The 17,879-nt window shown below is 43.4% G+C and overlaps 1 protein-coding gene across 3 annotated transcripts in view; it reads right to left on the reverse strand.

Annotated features, from left to right (window-relative positions):
* The window catches only part of TOM1L2 (target of myb1 like 2 membrane trafficking protein), a 178,010-nt gene extending 160,131 nt beyond the window's left edge, over positions 1 to 17,879 (reverse strand). For all 3 annotated transcript variants that reach the window (XM_049776875.1, XM_049776874.1, XM_049776873.1), the window contains exon 1: positions 17,751 to 17,879. In XM_049776875.1, coding sequence (XP_049632832.1) covers positions 17,751 to 17,802 — 52 coding nt within the window. In that variant the 5' untranslated portion in view covers positions 17,803 to 17,879. The remainder of the gene's footprint in view (positions 1 to 17,750) is intronic.

Consider the following 17,879-nt stretch of genomic DNA (forward strand, 5'->3'; position numbering starts at 1 on the left):
TTAAGATAGCAGTGAGATAGTGCAGGAGGTAAGGCTTTGCATGTGACAACCTCAATCTCCAGCACTGCAAATGGTTCCTCAAGCACTCCAGGGATCATTCCTAGCACAGAACCAGGAATAGACCTTGAACATCACTGGATACAGACAACACCATCACTCCCCAAGAAATAAATGGCAGTTGAAAAATAATGTATATTTTTTCTTCAAAATACTAGATGATGGAAATAGGGGTGGGAATAAAAGATATAGTACAGCGAGTAGGGCACTTACCTTGCACATGGTTGATCAGATTAGATCTGAAAACCCTATATGGTCCCCTGTATCCACCATGCATAATTTCTGATAACAGAACCAGAAGGAAGTCCTGAGCACTGTTAGGTATAGGCCCAAAACAAAAAAATATTAACAAAATACTATGCAGGAAGTAAATAGAAAATGCAGGAGGTTCAAGCTCCTGGAATCACATATGTTTCCTGGGTTCAATTCCCAATGCCCCATATTCTCCCCTGAGCACACACAGAGCACAGGGCCACTGATGTGGCCCAAAACAAAAACAACAAAAATTATATAGATTCTGTTGTTCAATTCAAGCTCATGAATGAATAAACAAGTAGGATCTGACCTCCCCAAAGTCACACAGAAAATAGGCAGCAGATTGGAAATCAATCCCACAAGACCTAGTCTGGAATCTGTTCTGAAGCTATGCCGGAGGTGGGCGGGGGAAGGATGATAAAACAGAAAACAAAAGTTGAATTTGTCAACTAATTTCATTTCAACCATCAAATTCATATCTAAATAGTAATCCCTACCCCATCCAATCCAGGTTTAAATAAAAAGATTAACTTTCAACAAACAAAAAGATTTAACTTCATTACTCTTCTCTCTCTCTCTCTCTCTCTCTCTCTCTCTCTCTCGCTCTTTCCCTCTCACGCTCTCTCATGTACACACAAACACACACACACACACACACACACACACATACACACACACCATTAAATGGCAGGCTCCTTAATACTTTGTTTCACCTCCTGCCTATGTATAAATATCCAACTGCAAAGGTTCTTGAAGCAGAAAGACATGTGGAGGTCATAAACTAGGTCATTCTTCAGTCTTAACACTGACTCACCATGAAACTTTGCAAATCATTTGCTGTGTGATACAGTAAAAAATACATATTTGAACTTCCTCTGGGGTTCCTGGCACACAACTCCTAAAACCCTTGGATTCTCCAGAAAAATAACAGTGTCTTTTGAATGCTAATGAGATAACTGGTGGCAGGGGGCCACTAAATAAATAGCTTCAGAATGGAGGTTGATGCCAGAAAAGACCAAACATTAAAGGGCTAGGAACTTTCAATGCCCATTTCTGACCCTATAGAGTAGAAAGAAGATGGAGATTCCCTTGTCAATTAGCAATAACCAATTACATGATCAACCATACCTCTGATGAAATCATATAAAAACCCACAGAAACCACGGGGCTAGAGCAGTGGTGCAGCGATAGGGCACTTGCCTTGCACACGGCTGACCTAGGATGGAACACAGTTCGAGTCTCCGGCGTCTCATATGGTCCCCCAAGCCAGGAGCAATTTCTCAGCCCATAGCTAGGAGTAACCCCTGAATGTCACCAGGTGTTGCCCAAAAACAAAAACAAACAAACAAAATACAACAATCCACGGAGACCAGAGTATAGTGTGTAAAATATTTGACTTACACACAGTGCATGGGTTCAATCCCTGGCACCCCTGAATATCAAGGGCTAGAGCAGTAATACAGCAGGTAAGGTACTTGCCTTGCATGCAGCTGACTCTGGCTGGATCCCCAGCATTCCAACGGTCCCAGGAATAATCCTCAGTACTACTTGGTGTGACCCCAAAACCAAAAACAAACCAAAAATACAACCTTGAATATCAGAGTTTGGAGATCTTCTAATTCAGTAAATATTTCAAGGTACTGGTAGAGTAACATGCTCCCAAAAGGCAGATGAACCCTATATATCTTTGCTCCATGTTTCTCATCCACTGCCCTCTCCTAAATTGTATCTTTGTTTATAGGGGTCTCAAACTCGACCCTCCATACAACATTTTTTTTGTTTTGTTTTTGGTTTTTGGGCCACACCCGGCGATGCTCAGGGGTTACTCCTGGCTGTCTGTTCAGAAATAGCTCCTGGCAGGCACGGGGGACCATATGGGACACCGGGATTCGAACCAACCACCTTTGGTCCTGGATTGGCTGCTTGCAAGGCAAACACTGCTAAGCTATCTCTCCAGGCCCCGTACAACATTTTGTGGCCCTGCCCTAGAGGAATCTTTTTTTGTTTTGTTTTGTTTTAGTTGTTTGGGTCACACCCCCCAATGTTCAAGGCTTACTACTGACTTTGCACTCAAGGATCACCCCGACTTTGCCTCCTGCAGCCCCCAAGTAAATTGAGTTTGAGACCCCTGGTTTATAATAAATCAGCAAACATAACTAAGTGTTTTTTTTCTGTATTATGTGAGCCTCAACTAAAATTAGGAAGGAGTCAGGTAATCTCTAATTTATAGCTTGTTGGGCAGAAGTTCAAAAGAGGGGCCAGAGAGATAGCATGGAGGTAAGGCGTTTGCCTTTCATGCAGAAGGTCATCAATTTGAATCCCGGTGTCCCATATGGTCCCCCATGCCTGCCAGGAGCGATTTCTGAGCATGGAGCCAGGAGTAATCCCTGAGCACTGCTGGGTGTGACCCAAAAACCACAAAAAAAAAAAAAAAAAAGAAGAAGTTCAAAAGAAACCTGGACTTGGTATTGGCGGTCTTGTGGAACTGACACCATAAGCTGTAGAGTCTGCAACTACCCCGCAGAGTTAGTGTCTGAGCTGAATGAACTGTATGGAACACCAATGGTGTCAGAACTAGTTGGTCTGAAAGAAAAACACAAACATCTATATGGCATCATAAGTGCTGTCAGCATGAAAAATACCCAGTATCTTCTCTGGGCTTCAGTTCCTCTACCTGTTAAGTGGAGGCTGTTAGAATAAAGGCTCCTAAAGCCAGTCAGCTAGAATTCTGTTTCTTTGAGTTGCTAGCAAAAGAATTTCTAGAGAGAACATGAAATATTCTTAGTCTTTGGTAGCAACTTGCAGATTCTGCTCCTCAAAGTCAGAGAGTATCATTTTTCAGACCTCATCTCCTATTTTGACTAATGACATGCCATAACTCTATGTGACTTTTTTCGGAAGCCACAAAAGAAAAGAAAGAAACCTCAATAGCTTTCAATTACAGGACTGTCCTTGTCCCCAGATCTCAGAGACTTGAATCGCAAGTATATGAGATGAAAGAAGCAGTCGCTCTCCATTATATTCAATTTTAAACCAAAACCCAAAACGAATTTTTTGACATGTCTCCCAGAATATAAGGCCTGTGCTTCATTAATGATTAAAACAACAGCTGGTTATTTCTTAAAAGCAAGTTGGTCAGTTTGACAACTTAGCATCTGTTTAAATCTTTTCTCTTCCTCCATTTGACACTGTAGTCCTAAAACAAATCCAAAGTGAAAGTAAAATACATAGATCTTCTATTACCAAGAAGAGCCTCAATGAGGTTATAAGACAGCATCTCCTGGGGCCCGAGCAATAGCATAACGGATACAGCGTTTGCCTTGCACGCACCCTATCCAGGTTCTATCCCCAACATCCCATATGGTCCCCCAAGCCTGCCAGGAGTAATTTCTGAGCCAAGAGTAACCCCTGAGCACCGCCAGGTGTGACCCAACAACAACAAAAAATCCATATCCTTCAATCAAACTCTTGGGAATTAATTCTGGAAAGACAGGAAAACTTTTATTACTTTTATTTACATGAGGAGAAATTACAGGGGATGAATGCTTTAAAAGAGGGCTTAAAGAATTAAAGGAGGGCCGGAGAGATAGCATGGAGGTAAGGCATTTGCCTTTCATGCAGGAGGTCATCGGTTCGAATCCCAGCGCCCCATATGGTCCCCTGTGCCTGCCAGGAGCAATTTCTGAGCCTGGAGCCAGGAATAACCCCTGAGCACTGCCAGGTGTGACCCAAAAACCAAAAAAAAAAAAAAAAAAAAAAGAAGAAGAATTAAAGGAATTAAAAAGAGTGAAGGCAGTTCTGAATTCAAGACATCTAATATCAAATATTTTAGCCACCCAAAAATAAAATAAAGTCAGAAACAGAATTTTTCTAAATTTTCATTCAAAGCATTAGAACCAAAGCAACAGGATATAAGGCAACTTAGAACAGAAGAAAATATGTAAAAAGAATGTATCTAGGGCCCGGAGAGAGCACAGCGGCGTTCACCTTGCAAGCACCCTATCCAGGACCAAAGGTTGGTTCAAATCCCGGTGTCCCATATGGTCCCCCGTGCCTGCCAGGAGCTATTTCTGAGCAGACAGCCAGGAGTAACCCCTGAACACCACCAGGTGTGACCCAAAAACCAAAAAAAAAAAAACAAAAAAAAAAAAGAATGTATCTAACAACCTACATTCAAAGTTTAGAAAGAATTCCTAAAATTTAGTAACAACAAAAAACAATTCAATTTAAAATGAGCCAAGAGGACTTGAATAGATATTTCTCCAAAGATTTTTAAGTAGCCATTAAACACAGGAAACATGCTTAACATCACTAATACAAAAGGAATACAGGCCAAAGACATAGTAAAATGTGTTGTTAGAATGACTACAGTTAACATTTTTTGGCAAGAATGTAGAGAAATGTAGGAATCCTATGCTCTACTCTTGGAAATGTCAAATGGTATAGCCACTCCAGAAAATGACGTAGTGCTTTTTCTCCAATAAATTAAACAGAGGTGCCCAACAATATCTTGGTGGTAGAAAAGTGCCTGCCTTGGGGCCGGGCGGTGGCGCTAAAAGGTAAGGTGCTGCCTTACCTGCGCTAGCCTAGGAGACGGACCGCGGTTCGATCCCCCGGCGTCCCATATGGTCCCCCAAGCCAGGAGCGACTTCTGAGCGCATAGCCAGGAGTAACCCCTGAGCGTTACCGGGTGTGGCCCAAAAACCAAAAAAAAAAAAAAAGAAAAGTGCCTGCCTTGCAAGGCATGAGACCATGAATCTGATCCTTGATATCAAGGATCATGTGTGGGCACAATCACCATAGCACTGCTGTTTGGGCTCCTCATATCTCAAAAAAAAAAAAAAAAGAATGTAATCTCCAGTGCACTGCAACCATGTTTGTTTGCTAGCACTGCAACTAAGCTGTGGGACCAAGGCAAGTTACCACAACTAAGTATGGAATTTCTGTGGCCAGGTGCGTGACAATGCATCCAAGTATGTGACTCCTGGAGAACACTAGAGTAGAAGGTAGGAGAATACATGTTAAAATAAACCTTCACAAAAATTAAATGAAATTACAACTTGATTACTCCATTTCTTATTACATATCCAAAAGAATTGAAAAAAAAAAAAAAAGCCTTGCATACCTGAGACCACACATTTGATCCCCACCATGTCCCTGAGGCCCTGGGGTATGGCTATTAAGATCGTAACAACACTGCATTGCTAGATCTCAACACTGAACAGTCCTAGCCACACAGCCTTCAAGCCCCCTCAGCACTTTTTGAAAGTCCCTTCCTCTCCCTCCCAAGTAAAAATAAACACAAATAAAAGTATTCATGTAACATCATCTAAATAAGATCTGAGAAGTTTAACATAATACATTTTGCCTTCACATAGTTTCTCATCTGATTCTCTTAACACTAAGATATAGCAGAGGTAGTGTTCCTGTTATTTATATACCCCTTCCAATTTACACATCAGAAAACTGAATATTCAGTCAGTAGAACTCACATAAGGATAACTATAAAGAGAGGTAAGGTCAGTAATGACTCCAGTCTAAAGTCAAAGGTGCCAAACTAAAGAGCTAATACTTGCCTTGCATGCAGTTAATGGGGTTTCATTTTCAGCACTACTTATGGTCCCCTGAGCACTGCCAGTAGTGATCCGTCAGCCAGAGCCATGAGTAAGCCTTGAGTACTGGGAGGTTTAGCCCAATCTTCTCCACTTACCAACCCACCCACCACCACCACCCAGCCAATAAATAAAATCAAATGTTAGAGGAGAACAATGAGAAGGCACAAGAGACCTAAACTAGAATTCATTGATGGATTTATACTAGAATTCACTGATGAATTTATACTATCTTCATGAAATTCCCATTTGCTCTCAGTTAAAATCCTTTCTTGCTGCAGTGGAAACAATTCCTACTTACTTTCTTATTTCTGATATGAATAAAATCTCTGGAGCTAGAAAACCCAGACTGACTCAAACTATATGAGTCAATAAATCTTGAAAAGTGCCAGAGAGATAGCACAGCGGTAGGGCGTTTGCCTTGCATGTGGACAACCCAGGACAGATGGTGATTCAATTCCCAGCATCCCATAAGGTCCCCCTGAACATGCCAGGAGCAATTTCTGAGCATAGAGCCAGGAGTAGCTCCTAAGCACTGCCAAGTGTGACCAAAAAACCAAAGAAAAAAAATCTTAAAAAACACTCTATCTCTGTCTTTATTTTCTTTCTCTTTCCTTCTTTTCTATCTTTATCTCTCTCCTTTCCTTCCTTCCAACATCCCTTCCTACCTTCTTTTTTTTTATGGTTTTTTTTTTGGGGGGGTCATACCTGGCAGCGCTCAGGGGTTACTCCTGGCTCTATGCTCAGAAATCGCTCTTGGCAGGCTTGGGGGACCATATGGGATGTCGGGATTCGAACCACCATCCTTCTGCATGCAAGGCAAACACCATATCTCCATGCTATCTCTCCAGCCCCCTACCTTCCTTTTTTGTGGGGTCCACAGCTGGTGGTGCTAAGGGGTGGGAAGGAGACATGTAGAGCTATGGATCAAGCTCATATCCTTATACATAAAAGGTATGTGCATTACCAAGTGTGAAATATCCTTAACTCTTGAGAAGGTTTCTCTAAGATTCCATTTCTTGACCTACAAAATGAAGATAAACTACTAATTTAATGGAGTATTCTGAAAAAGAATCTTAATGATAATGTTACGCACAGCAGGGTTCTTGGCACATGGTAAAGAATCAATGATAGTTGTTAGTTTTGAAGGATGCTTAAAAAGTAAGACTGAAAATAAGAAATGGGGTAAGTAACTTTCACATTATCTGGCAAGTGTTGTGAAGGTTACAAGGAAATAGAAAGTATGGAACTTGTCCTGGGAAGCTTCCAGTAGTATTAAGAAGATAAGGTAATAAATAAATGACAAGATACAAGGTAAATTAGGAGTCAGAATCATATAAAAGAAGAGAAAGCAACATGTTTGCCTATTGAGTGTAGGACACTATAGGAAACTTTATCTCTTTTCTCTAATTATTATAAAAACATGAAGAGTAATGTTCTTTGTGAGGACAGGGGTTAGGAGGTCAAACATAGTTTGCAGTGCTCAGGGATTACTCCTGACTCTAGTTCAGGTCGTGCTTGAGGATCATATATGGTGCTGGGAACTGATGGGTCAGCTTCCAGCAGGCAAATGCCTTAACTCTAGTACTCTTATCTATATTCTTATCTATTTTATCAGTGAGGGAAAAGTCAAATAAATTATATGAATAATAGATGCTATGAATTCAGAAACGCGATTAAAAATCATAAACAGTGTGATCTTGAAGGATAACGAGGAAGAGGGAAGTACTGAATAATCTTGACTAAATGGAGAAGATCGAAAGAGAATTTCTAGAGCAAGAAGAAGCACTAAAATAGGTACCAACTTTGAGACTGTTTTTTAAGATCCCTTTTCCTGGATCTGGATAGTACAGTGTGTAGATGCACATGGCTGACCAGGTCCCCCATATGATCCCCTAAGCCCATCAGAAGTGGTTCCTAGGCACAAAGCCAGGAGGAGCAATCCCTGAGCACAACTGGGTGTATTCCCAAAACAAAAAATATAATTGATTCAAAAATATAAAAGACCTTCTTTTTTGTTTGTTTTGGGGCCATATTCAGGTACCACTCCTGGCTCAGTGCTCACTTGTTGCTCAGGTAATAAAAGACCTCTACTATAACCAAGAGCAAGTTGGATCAACAACAAAAAATGCCCAAAACATTATTTTTACTTTTTCAGACTACTAAGTTTGCCCACAAACTCCAAGTGAAGTTACATGCTAAGAACAATCCTGAACTGTTACTCCTCTGGACACTGTATTTCTCACTTTTCATCCTCTTCAAACAGCAACCAGAAAAGGATAAATTAGGGGTTGAATTGATAGTACAGCAGATAAGATCCTTGCCTTGCTGCTGCTGACCAGGATTCAATCCCTGGCACCCTTTATAGTTCTCTAATCCCCCACCAGTAGTAATCCCTGAGCACAGAACCAGGAATAAGCTATGGTATAATGGGTAAGAACCAAATACCACAAAATAAAGTAGGACATACAGAAATATGCAGAGTGGTTATGCAATACTTCATTCCTAAGGCATGAGAAATAGGGACTGAAATACCCAAGTATTTCATTTATGCCCTTTATCATATCAAATGAGAAGAATCTTAATGAGTTTCTAAGAAAGAACATTATGATGATTTTGAGAGGGAGGTGTTGGGCCACATCTGGCTCATGATGATTTCGTTTTGTTTTATTTTGTTTGTGGGCCATACCTGGTGGTTCTCAGAACTTACTACTGACTCTGTGCCCAAAGAAGAAGAAATAAGGAGGAGGAGGAGTTAAAGGAGGAGGAAGAAAAGGAACAAGAAGAGGAAGAGGAGGAAGAAGAAGAGGAGGAACAAGAGGGGGGAGGAGGAGGAGAAGAAAAATAAAATTATCAGAACTTCAATAAGAACAATAATTTTCAAAGTGCAGTATCTTGATGAGCAACTGTAGCATCAGTTGAGGATATGTTAGAAATCAAATGGATTTTTTGTCTTTAGTTGAAGAAAAGCCTCTTCAACAAGTGGTGTTGGCACACCTTGATAGTTACTTGCAAAAAAGCAAACTCAGACCCCATCTAACACCATACAAAGATAAAATTCACATGGATTAAAGACCTTGATATAAGGCCTGAAACCATAAGGTATATAGAATAACATGTAGGTAAAACACTCCATGGCATTGAAACTAAAGGCATCTTCAAGGAGGAAACAGCACTCTCCAAACAAGTGGAAGCAGAGATAAACAGATGGGACTATATTAAGTTGAGAAGCTTCTGCCCCTTAAAGAAAATAGTGCCTAAGATACAAAAGCCACTCACAGTATGGGAGAAACTATTTACCCAATACCCATCAGACAAGGGGCTAATATCGAAAATATACAAGGTACTGACAGAACTTAACAAGAAAAAGAACATATAACCCCATCAAAAAATGGGGAGAAGAAATGAACAGACACTTCCTCAAAGAAGAAATACAAATGGTCAAAAGACACATGAAAAAATGCTCCACATGACTAATTATCAGGGAGATGCAAATCAAAACAATAATGAGGTACCATCTCACACCACAGAGACTTGCACACATCACAAAGAACAAGAACAATCAGTGGGGCCGTAGAGATAGCATGGAGGTAAGGTGTGTTTGCCTTTCATGCAGAAGGTCATTGGTTCAGGGCCAGGCGGTGGCGCTAAAGGTAAGGTGCCTGCCTTGCCTGCGCTAGCCTTGGACGGACAGCGGTTCGATCCCCCGGTGTCCCATATGGTCCCCCAAGCCAGGAGCAACTTCTGAGCGCATAGCCAGGAGTAACCCCTGAGCGTTACCGGGTGTGGCCCAAAAACCAAAAAAAAAAAAGAAAAAAGAAAAAAAGAAGGTCATTGGTTCAAATTCCAGCATCCCATATGGTCCCCTGAGCCTGCCAGGAGCTATCTCTGAGCATGGAGCCAGGAGTAACCCTGAGCGCTGCCGGGTGTGACCCAAACCCCTCCCCCCAAAAAAAAGAACAATCAGTGCTGGGGGGGATATGCAGAGAAAGAAATTCTTATTCACTGCTGGTGGGAATGCTGTCTAGTCTAGTCCAGTCTTTATGGAAAACAATATGGAGATTCCTCAAAAAGCTGGATATTGAACTCCCATATATCTAGCTATACCACTCTGAGGGATATACCCTAGGAACACAAAAATACAATTCAAAAATCCCTTCCTCATACCTATATTTATTGCAGTACTGTTTACAGTAGCCAGACTCTGGAAACAACCAAGATGCCCTTCAACAGATGAATGGCTATATAAACTGTGGTACATATACACAAGAATATTATGCAGCCATCAGGAGAGATGAAGTTCATAAAATTTTCCTATTCGTGGATGTACATGGAATCTATTATGCTGAGTGAAATAAGTCAGAGGGTGAGAGATAGACACAAAATAGTCTCACTCATGGGGCCAGAGTGATAGTGTAGCAGTAGGGCGTTTGCCTTTCATGCAATTGATCCAGGATGGACCTTGGTTTGATCTCTGGCATACCATATGGTCCACTAAGCCAGGAGCAATTTCTGAGTGCATAGCCAGGAGTAACCCCTGAGTGTCTTCGGGTGTGGCCCCAAAACCAAAACATTAAAAAAAATAAAAAGAACAGTCTCACTCATCTATGGGTTTTAAGAAAAACTAAAGACATTATTGTAATAAGGTCCAAAGACAATAGAGTTCAGGGCTGGAAGGGCCAGAAGGACTGATTCACAATATGAAGCTCACCACAACGAGTGGTGAATGCTGTTAGGGAAATAACTACACTAACAACTAGCATGACAATGTTAAAGAATGTGAGAAGTGGTGGGCCCGTAGAGATAGCACAGCTGTGTTTGCCTTGCAAGCAGCCGATCCAGGACCAAAGGTGGTTGGTTTGAATCCCGGTGTCCCATATGGTCCCCCGTGCCTGCTTGGAGCTATTGCTGAGCAGAGAGCCAGGAGTAACCCCTGAGCACCGCCGGGTGTGGCCCAAAAACAAAACAAAACAAAAAAAGAATGTGAGAAGTAGAATGCCTGTCTCCAATACAGGTAGGTAGGGATTGGGGAGGAGGGTGGGTGGCATTGGTGGTGGGAATGTTGCACTAGTGAAGGGGGGTGTTCTGTTTATGTCTGAAACCCAACTACAATCATGCTTGTAATTAAATTAAATTGTAATTTAAATTAATTGTAAATTAAATTAAAAAATAAATATAAAAAGAAAAATAAAAGACATTATTGAAATTATTCCCAGAGATGAGGGCCGAAGGACTGGCTCATGATATGAACCTCACCACAAAGAGTGGTGAGTGCAGTAAGAGAAATAACTATACTGAGAACTATCATAACAATGTCAATGAGTGAAGGAAGTAGAAAGCCTGTCTCAAATACAGGCGGGGTGGGGGAGGAGGGAGATGGGAGCATTGGTGATGGGAATGTGGCACTGGTGAAGGAGGGTGTTCTTTTTTTTTTTTTTTTTTTTTTTGGTTTTTGGTTTTGGGGCCACACCCGGCGGTGCTCAGGTTACTCCTGGCTGTCTGCTCAGAAATAGCTCCTGGCAGGCACGGGGGACCATATGGGACACAGGGATTCGAACCAACCACCTTTGGTCCTGGATCGGCTGCTTGCAAGGCAAACGCTGCTGTGCTATCTCTCCGGGCCCAGGAGGGTGTTCTTTTAATGACTGAAACCCAACTACAATCATGTGTGTAATCATGATGTTTAAATAAAAGTATTTGGGGGGGTTTGGTTTTTGGGCCACACTCAGCGGTGCTCAAGGGTTACTCCTGGCCATCTGCTCAGAAATAGCTCCTGGCAGGCAAGGGGGACCATATGGGACACCGGGATTTGAACCAACCATCTTAGGTCCTGGATCAGCTGCTTGCAAGGCAAACACCGCTGTGCTATCTCTCCGGCCCCAAATAAAATTTTTTTTTTTTTTTTTTGGTTTTTGGGTCACACCCGGCGGTGCTCAGGGGTTATTCCTGGCTCCATGCTCAGAAATTGCTCCTGGCAGGCACGGGGGACCATATGGGACGCCAGGATTCGAACTGATGACCTTCTGCATGAAAGGCAAACGCCTTACCTCCATGCTATCTCTCCGGCCCCAAATAAAATTATTTTTAAAAAAATCAAGAACACTAGCCATAATTCACATCTCCCAAAGCACACATTGAACCCATTTTCACAAGTTTTCCTGATTATTCTGATGATCCTAACTCATTGAATCAGGAATGAATTTAGGATTCAAGAATGGCACAAACAGTTCAACCTCTCAGAGTCTCAGCTACTCAGTAGGAATGCAGAAACAATATTACTGAGGGGTGGGGCCTGGAGCCATAACACAGTGGGTAGGGCATTTGTCTTGCATGCAGCCAACCCAGTTTGACCTTGCCATCCCAATATAGTCCCCCAAGCCTCCAGGAGCAATTCCTGAGCACAGAGCCAGGAGTAACAGGAATAACCCCTGAGGACTGACACAGGGTGTGGCCTAATAACAAAACAAAACAAATAAAAACTGCTATGGGGCCAGAAAGACAGTTTAATGGCCTGGAGTGATCACTGAGTACCACTGGGTGTGGTTCAAAAACTAAAACAAAACACTCCAACTCTTTTACTGTGAACCACACCAGATGAAATGATAACAGAGCTTCCATAATGAGGGGCAGGGTGGATGTAAGAAATGCACAAGTAACTAATCAGACTGTAACCTCAGCCACCAGTTCCAGATGGGCAGACTATGTGTTCAGTCACAGAGCAAGCAACCACATAGAATACCCAGGAATAGGGCTGGAGTGATAGCACAACAGTAAGGCATTTGCCTAGTATGCTGGTGACCTAAGACAGACCTGGGTTTGATCCCTGGCATCCCATATGGTCTCCTGAGTCTGCCAGGAGTGATTCCTGAGCACAGAGCCAGGAATAACCCCTGAGGGCCACAGGGCATGGCCCAAAAACAAAAACAAAAACAGAATGCCCAGAAATAAGGTAACAAAGTTTACCCAGAAATAAGAATTTATCATTTATTAACCCATCATATTAATGCTTTGCACTCCAGAACACCTGCTGAGCATTTCTCCTCTACTGTAGACTCCCTGAGAGCAACTTTGTAATATTTGTATTTCAGAGCCTGGCACTCAGCAGGTAATCAAACTGTCAACTAAATTGGCCTGATGAAATTATTTTGGCTCATAACCCAAGCAGCTGTTGAGAGGTATTCTTTTATTGTTTCTGCTTTGTTTTTTGTTTTTGGGGGTTTTTTTGTTTTGTTTTTGTTTTTGTTTTTTGTTGTTTTTTTTTTTTTTTTTTTGCTACACCCTTTGGTGTAGGGCTTACTCCTGGCTCTGCAACAGGAATCACTCATGGTGAGGGTTAAGGGACCATATGGGATGATAAGAATTGAGCCCAGGTCAGACACCAGCAAGGCAAGCAACTTAGCTACTGTACTATCTCTCTACCAGGGGTCCTCAAACTTTTTAAACAGGGGGCCAGTTCACTGTCTCTCAGACCATTGGAGGGTCTGACTATAGTAAAAACAAAACTTATGAATGAAGTCTTATGCACACTGCATATATCTTATTTTGCAATGAAGAAACAAAACAGATACAAATACAATATGTGGGCCGCGGGCCATAGTTTGAGGACCACTGCGCCCATTGAAAGATTTTTTTTCTTTGGGGGGGGCCCCACACCCAGTGATGTTCAGGGGTTACTCCTGGCTATATGCTCAGAAATTGCTACTGGTTTGAGGGACCATATGGGACACCGGGGGATCGAATCAAGGTCCATCCTGGGTCAGCCACATGCAAGGCAAGTGCCCTACCACTGCACCATCGCTCCGGCCCCTGAAAGATATATATTTTCTATTTTCGAGTGGGGGAAATTAGGTCTGTAGAGACTAATGGCTGAAGTCACTTCAAGAATACTGCCTTTGGGCCCGGAGAGATAGCACAGCGGCGTTTGCCTTGCAAGCAGCCGATCCATGACCAAAGGTGGTTGGTTCGAATCCCGGTGTCCCATATGGTCCCCCGTACCTGCCAGGAGCTATTTCTGAGCAGACAGCCAGGAGTAACCCCTGAGCACTGCCGGGTGTGGCCCAAAAACCAAAAAAAAAAAAAAAAAAAAAAACTGCCTTTGATATTACCCTGAAGAACAGGGTTTCATCCTGGATCTTAACCCTACTTGCCACTTTGTTCTAAGCATCTATGTTACACACAGACTGATGCTCCCAAATGTGCTCATACCACTTTCCCTACTTCATTCACACATCTTCCAGCACACTGTACCCTCCTCTTTTCCTGGAGAATTCCCACCTAGGATCATGCACAGCACAGGCTAAAAGAAACTAGTCCCTCCATTGCAGATCTCCAAAATTCTGCTGGACTCCTAACAGTGCTTACAACCTAGATTACTAGACCATGAACTGAACTATAGCTTTGTGTCATTGGTCACTATGTATGGTCATTGATCCATGCTTCTCTGTTCTCTCTGCTGACACCATAATCACTTGCAGAGTTATGCAAGCCAATTCTCTCTATGTCTCTTGTCTTTGTCTCTGTCTTTCTTTCTCTCTCACTCTATCTCTCTCCCTCCAGGTAGGCAGTCTTCACTCCTCTAAGACTCAATTTCCTCTTTATCTAAAATGAAAGAACAATCAACTTGATTTCAAAGAGTAGTTTGAAAGAGCAAATGACAGCTATAAAACTACTTTGTGTGAGCAAATTCTGCTGCTTTTAATCATTAGCTTCATTGTGTTTTGTTTATGTACCTACCTATTCCCTACCAGTCATCTGGCACAAACATTTAAAGAAAAATTAATACATAAAAGTTACTTTTCATTTATTTTTGGACCACACCCAGAAGTGCTCAGAACTTATTCCTGATTTTGTGCTCAGAGATCACTCCTGGCAGTGCTCAGCCTCGATGGCGAACCTATGGCACGCATGCCAGCAGTGGCACGCGAAGACCTTGCAGATGGCACATGGGAAGGTCCGCAATTAAGATATACGCGTTGGGGGGCGAGTGTGCCAGCGTCTGCTTTGCAGCTCACCTGGCAACAGGGCCAAACTGGCCATTAGGAAGACCCGGCATTGTGCGGCAGTTTGGGTACTCGGGCTCAAAAAGGTTAGCCATCACTGGCTCAGGTTATCATATAGGGTGCCAGGGATTGAACCTAGATCTACTGCATGCAAGACAAGCTTCTTAACCACTGTACTACATGTCAGATTTTGGAAATTACTTTTATGCTTTGTCACATTAGAACTCATTCTGTACTCACTTTTAACTGACCTGAACTATGAAATTAACAGTTCATTTTCTTTTTATGGTGAAGTATATAAAGGATAGTGAGCACAGGGGTCTAGGAAAGTATTTTCTTCACAGATCTCAAATGAGTCACTTGTCTCTCTCATTTTCTCTTCAGATATAAAATTCAACTCTAACTTAATCTGTTAACAGTGACAGCTATAATATCTAGGGCCTCTATTATCTTCCAGGTACTATACTCACTTGTCTCACTTAAACCACACTATTCTGTGGATATACATATATCTTCTCTCTTCTCTTTATCTCTCTCTCATGCACACAAAACTAAGGCTCAGAAGGGTTACAAAATTTTTCTGGGGGTCACAGAGCCAAAAATTGGACAAAGTAAAATTCAAATCATGTCATCCTGACAGGAATAACAAATACTTTCCGGGCCCGGAGAGATAGCACAGCGGTGTTTGCCTTGCAAGCAGCCGATCCAGGACCTAAGGTGGTTGGTTCGAATCCCGGTGTCCCATATGGTCCCCCGTGCCTGCCAGGAGCTATTTCTGAGCAGACAGCCAGGAGTAACCCCTGAGCACCGCCGGGTGTGGCCCAAAAAACCAAAAAAAAAAAAAAAACAAAAAAAACAAAAAAAAAAAACAAATACTTTCCACTCATCAAATATTCAAGAATCTCTTCTATTTGCATGGCTTTAAATACCATTTAACTTCTACAACCACCTTCAACTATCTTGGCATTTCAAAGATGCATTGTTTTCTATTATAAAGGAGACAGAAAGAAAAAAAATGCTTCCCCACCCCAATTTCCTGGGACTCCTCACTCTTTGGCTGGAATTCAACAGTCAACTGGAAATTGAGTTTTGGGAATATGGCTGCACTGAGAGAGAACCTGAGGAAAGAAATGAAGTAGAGGTAGAGTGGGAACGCAGTGTCTGGAGTAGTAAGGCAGATCATAAAGGTGAAAAAGCATTTGTCCAAAGCTCAATGTTAATCACCTCTTATCAAAAACCCTAAACCCTAAAGAAAGGCTCCCAAATGGCCAGTTAGCCTAGAGAGTGGCCTCAGGAATTTTACCGCCCCCACACCCAAAAGCTGATGAGTAAGCAGGAAACAAATCATCATTGCCTAAACCAGTCTGGCCCATTAGGAAACCAAGGTACTTCCCAATGAAAGATGTTGCACCAGTCCTCCCACCAACCAGTTTTAAAAAGAAGCCAATCAACATTCTCAAATGATTACTTGCTATAGGTTTCTACCTTTGGTGAAAGAAAGTTGTTTTTCAGAATATGGAAATACCAGATATTGGCCACTCTGGTGTTCCTTCATCGACACCAGATATTGCCTCTCTGGGTCCTATTCAGGAACCTAGAGCACACCAGTAAGAGTAACATGTACTGAGGCCAAACATAGTACAGTGGGTAAAGAAGGCATTGGCCTTGTACATGGCCAAGCAGGGTTTGATGCCTCTAACCAGGTTCAATGCCTGGCACCACATATTTTCCTCTGAACCCCATCAGGCATGATCCCTAAGCAGAGCCAGGAGTAAGTCCTGAACACTCTGGGTGTGGCTCCAAGACCTAAATATAAAAGAGTAACAGGTGGGTTGGAGAGATAGCAAAGCAGGTAGCTGAACCCAGATCCGATCCCTAGCAACCCCATATGATTCCCAGAAGTGCTCCCAGGCACAGAGCCAGGAGTAAGTCCTGAGAACTTCCAGGAGGGGTACCAAAACTAAGGGGGGAAAAGAGTAACAGGTCCTACCACTCTTTATATTTGTGTGCACACATGTAATACAGTGGGGAAGCAACAACGGTCACTGTAGAGAGTATCATCAACATTTAAGCTTGAAAGAGACCTACCCTACCAAATTTGATCTCCTCCAAAGCCTCATCTGACAAGCCTGGGAAACACCCACCCAGAAAGGGCAGTGACTTGCACAAGGTCATGGGGAGAGTGGGTGGCAAAGCCCCAAATGAAATCAAGGCTACCTCACACCCTTTCCAGACTTTTATCAACTCCAGAACAGGGCCTCCCTTCTTCTTGGGGTGGGAGTGGGCAGGGAGGGGTAAGACCTAACACCTCTGGCTAAGATTAAATGCCCTCTAGGAACCCCTCCCCCATCCCAGCTCCTCCTCCAGCCAGCCCGGGGTGCAGCTCTGATTAGCAAGTGTAGAAGAGCCTTCTAGGGGAGCAGGCCTAGTCGCAGTGTGCGGGTCCAGAAGGGGAGACCCGAGGATGGAGAGAGCAGAGAGGCTGGGACAACTTGAGTGCTGGTGGCGGTGGCATCGACAACTCTTTGAGCTGGGTAAAAGGCTCATGCCAATCTTGGCATCTCGGGCGACGACGAGGGAGTAGGGATGGCACCCCCTCTGGAAGACAGACGGGGCTGAGCCCCGGAGCATCTCTCGGTCCAAACTGGGCCGCAGGACGCCGCCTGGCAGGGCTGCAAGGCCCCGCTCGTCCCGGGGCGGCCGCAGCGCTCGGGCACAGGCCTCGGCGCCAGGAGGCCAGCACCACCCGGGAAGCGGCATCCGAGCCCGGCCCAGGCCCGCGGTCCTCAGCAGCCCACCCCGCCGCCCGCCCTGCTCGCGGCCTTACCGAGGCACTGCCCCACCGGGGTACTGAACGGGTTCCCCAGGAGGAACTCCATCTTGGGAGGGAGGACAGCACGGTAGCAGTCCCGAGCCCCCTGGTCTGTCAGCAGCCCGGGTCTCCGAAGTCGGGGCC

The sequence above is a fragment of the Suncus etruscus genome, chromosome 7 (assembly GCF_024139225.1).
Source record: "Suncus etruscus isolate mSunEtr1 chromosome 7, mSunEtr1.pri.cur, whole genome shotgun sequence".
NCBI classification, from domain to species: Eukaryota; Metazoa; Chordata; class Mammalia; order Eulipotyphla; family Soricidae; genus Suncus; species Suncus etruscus.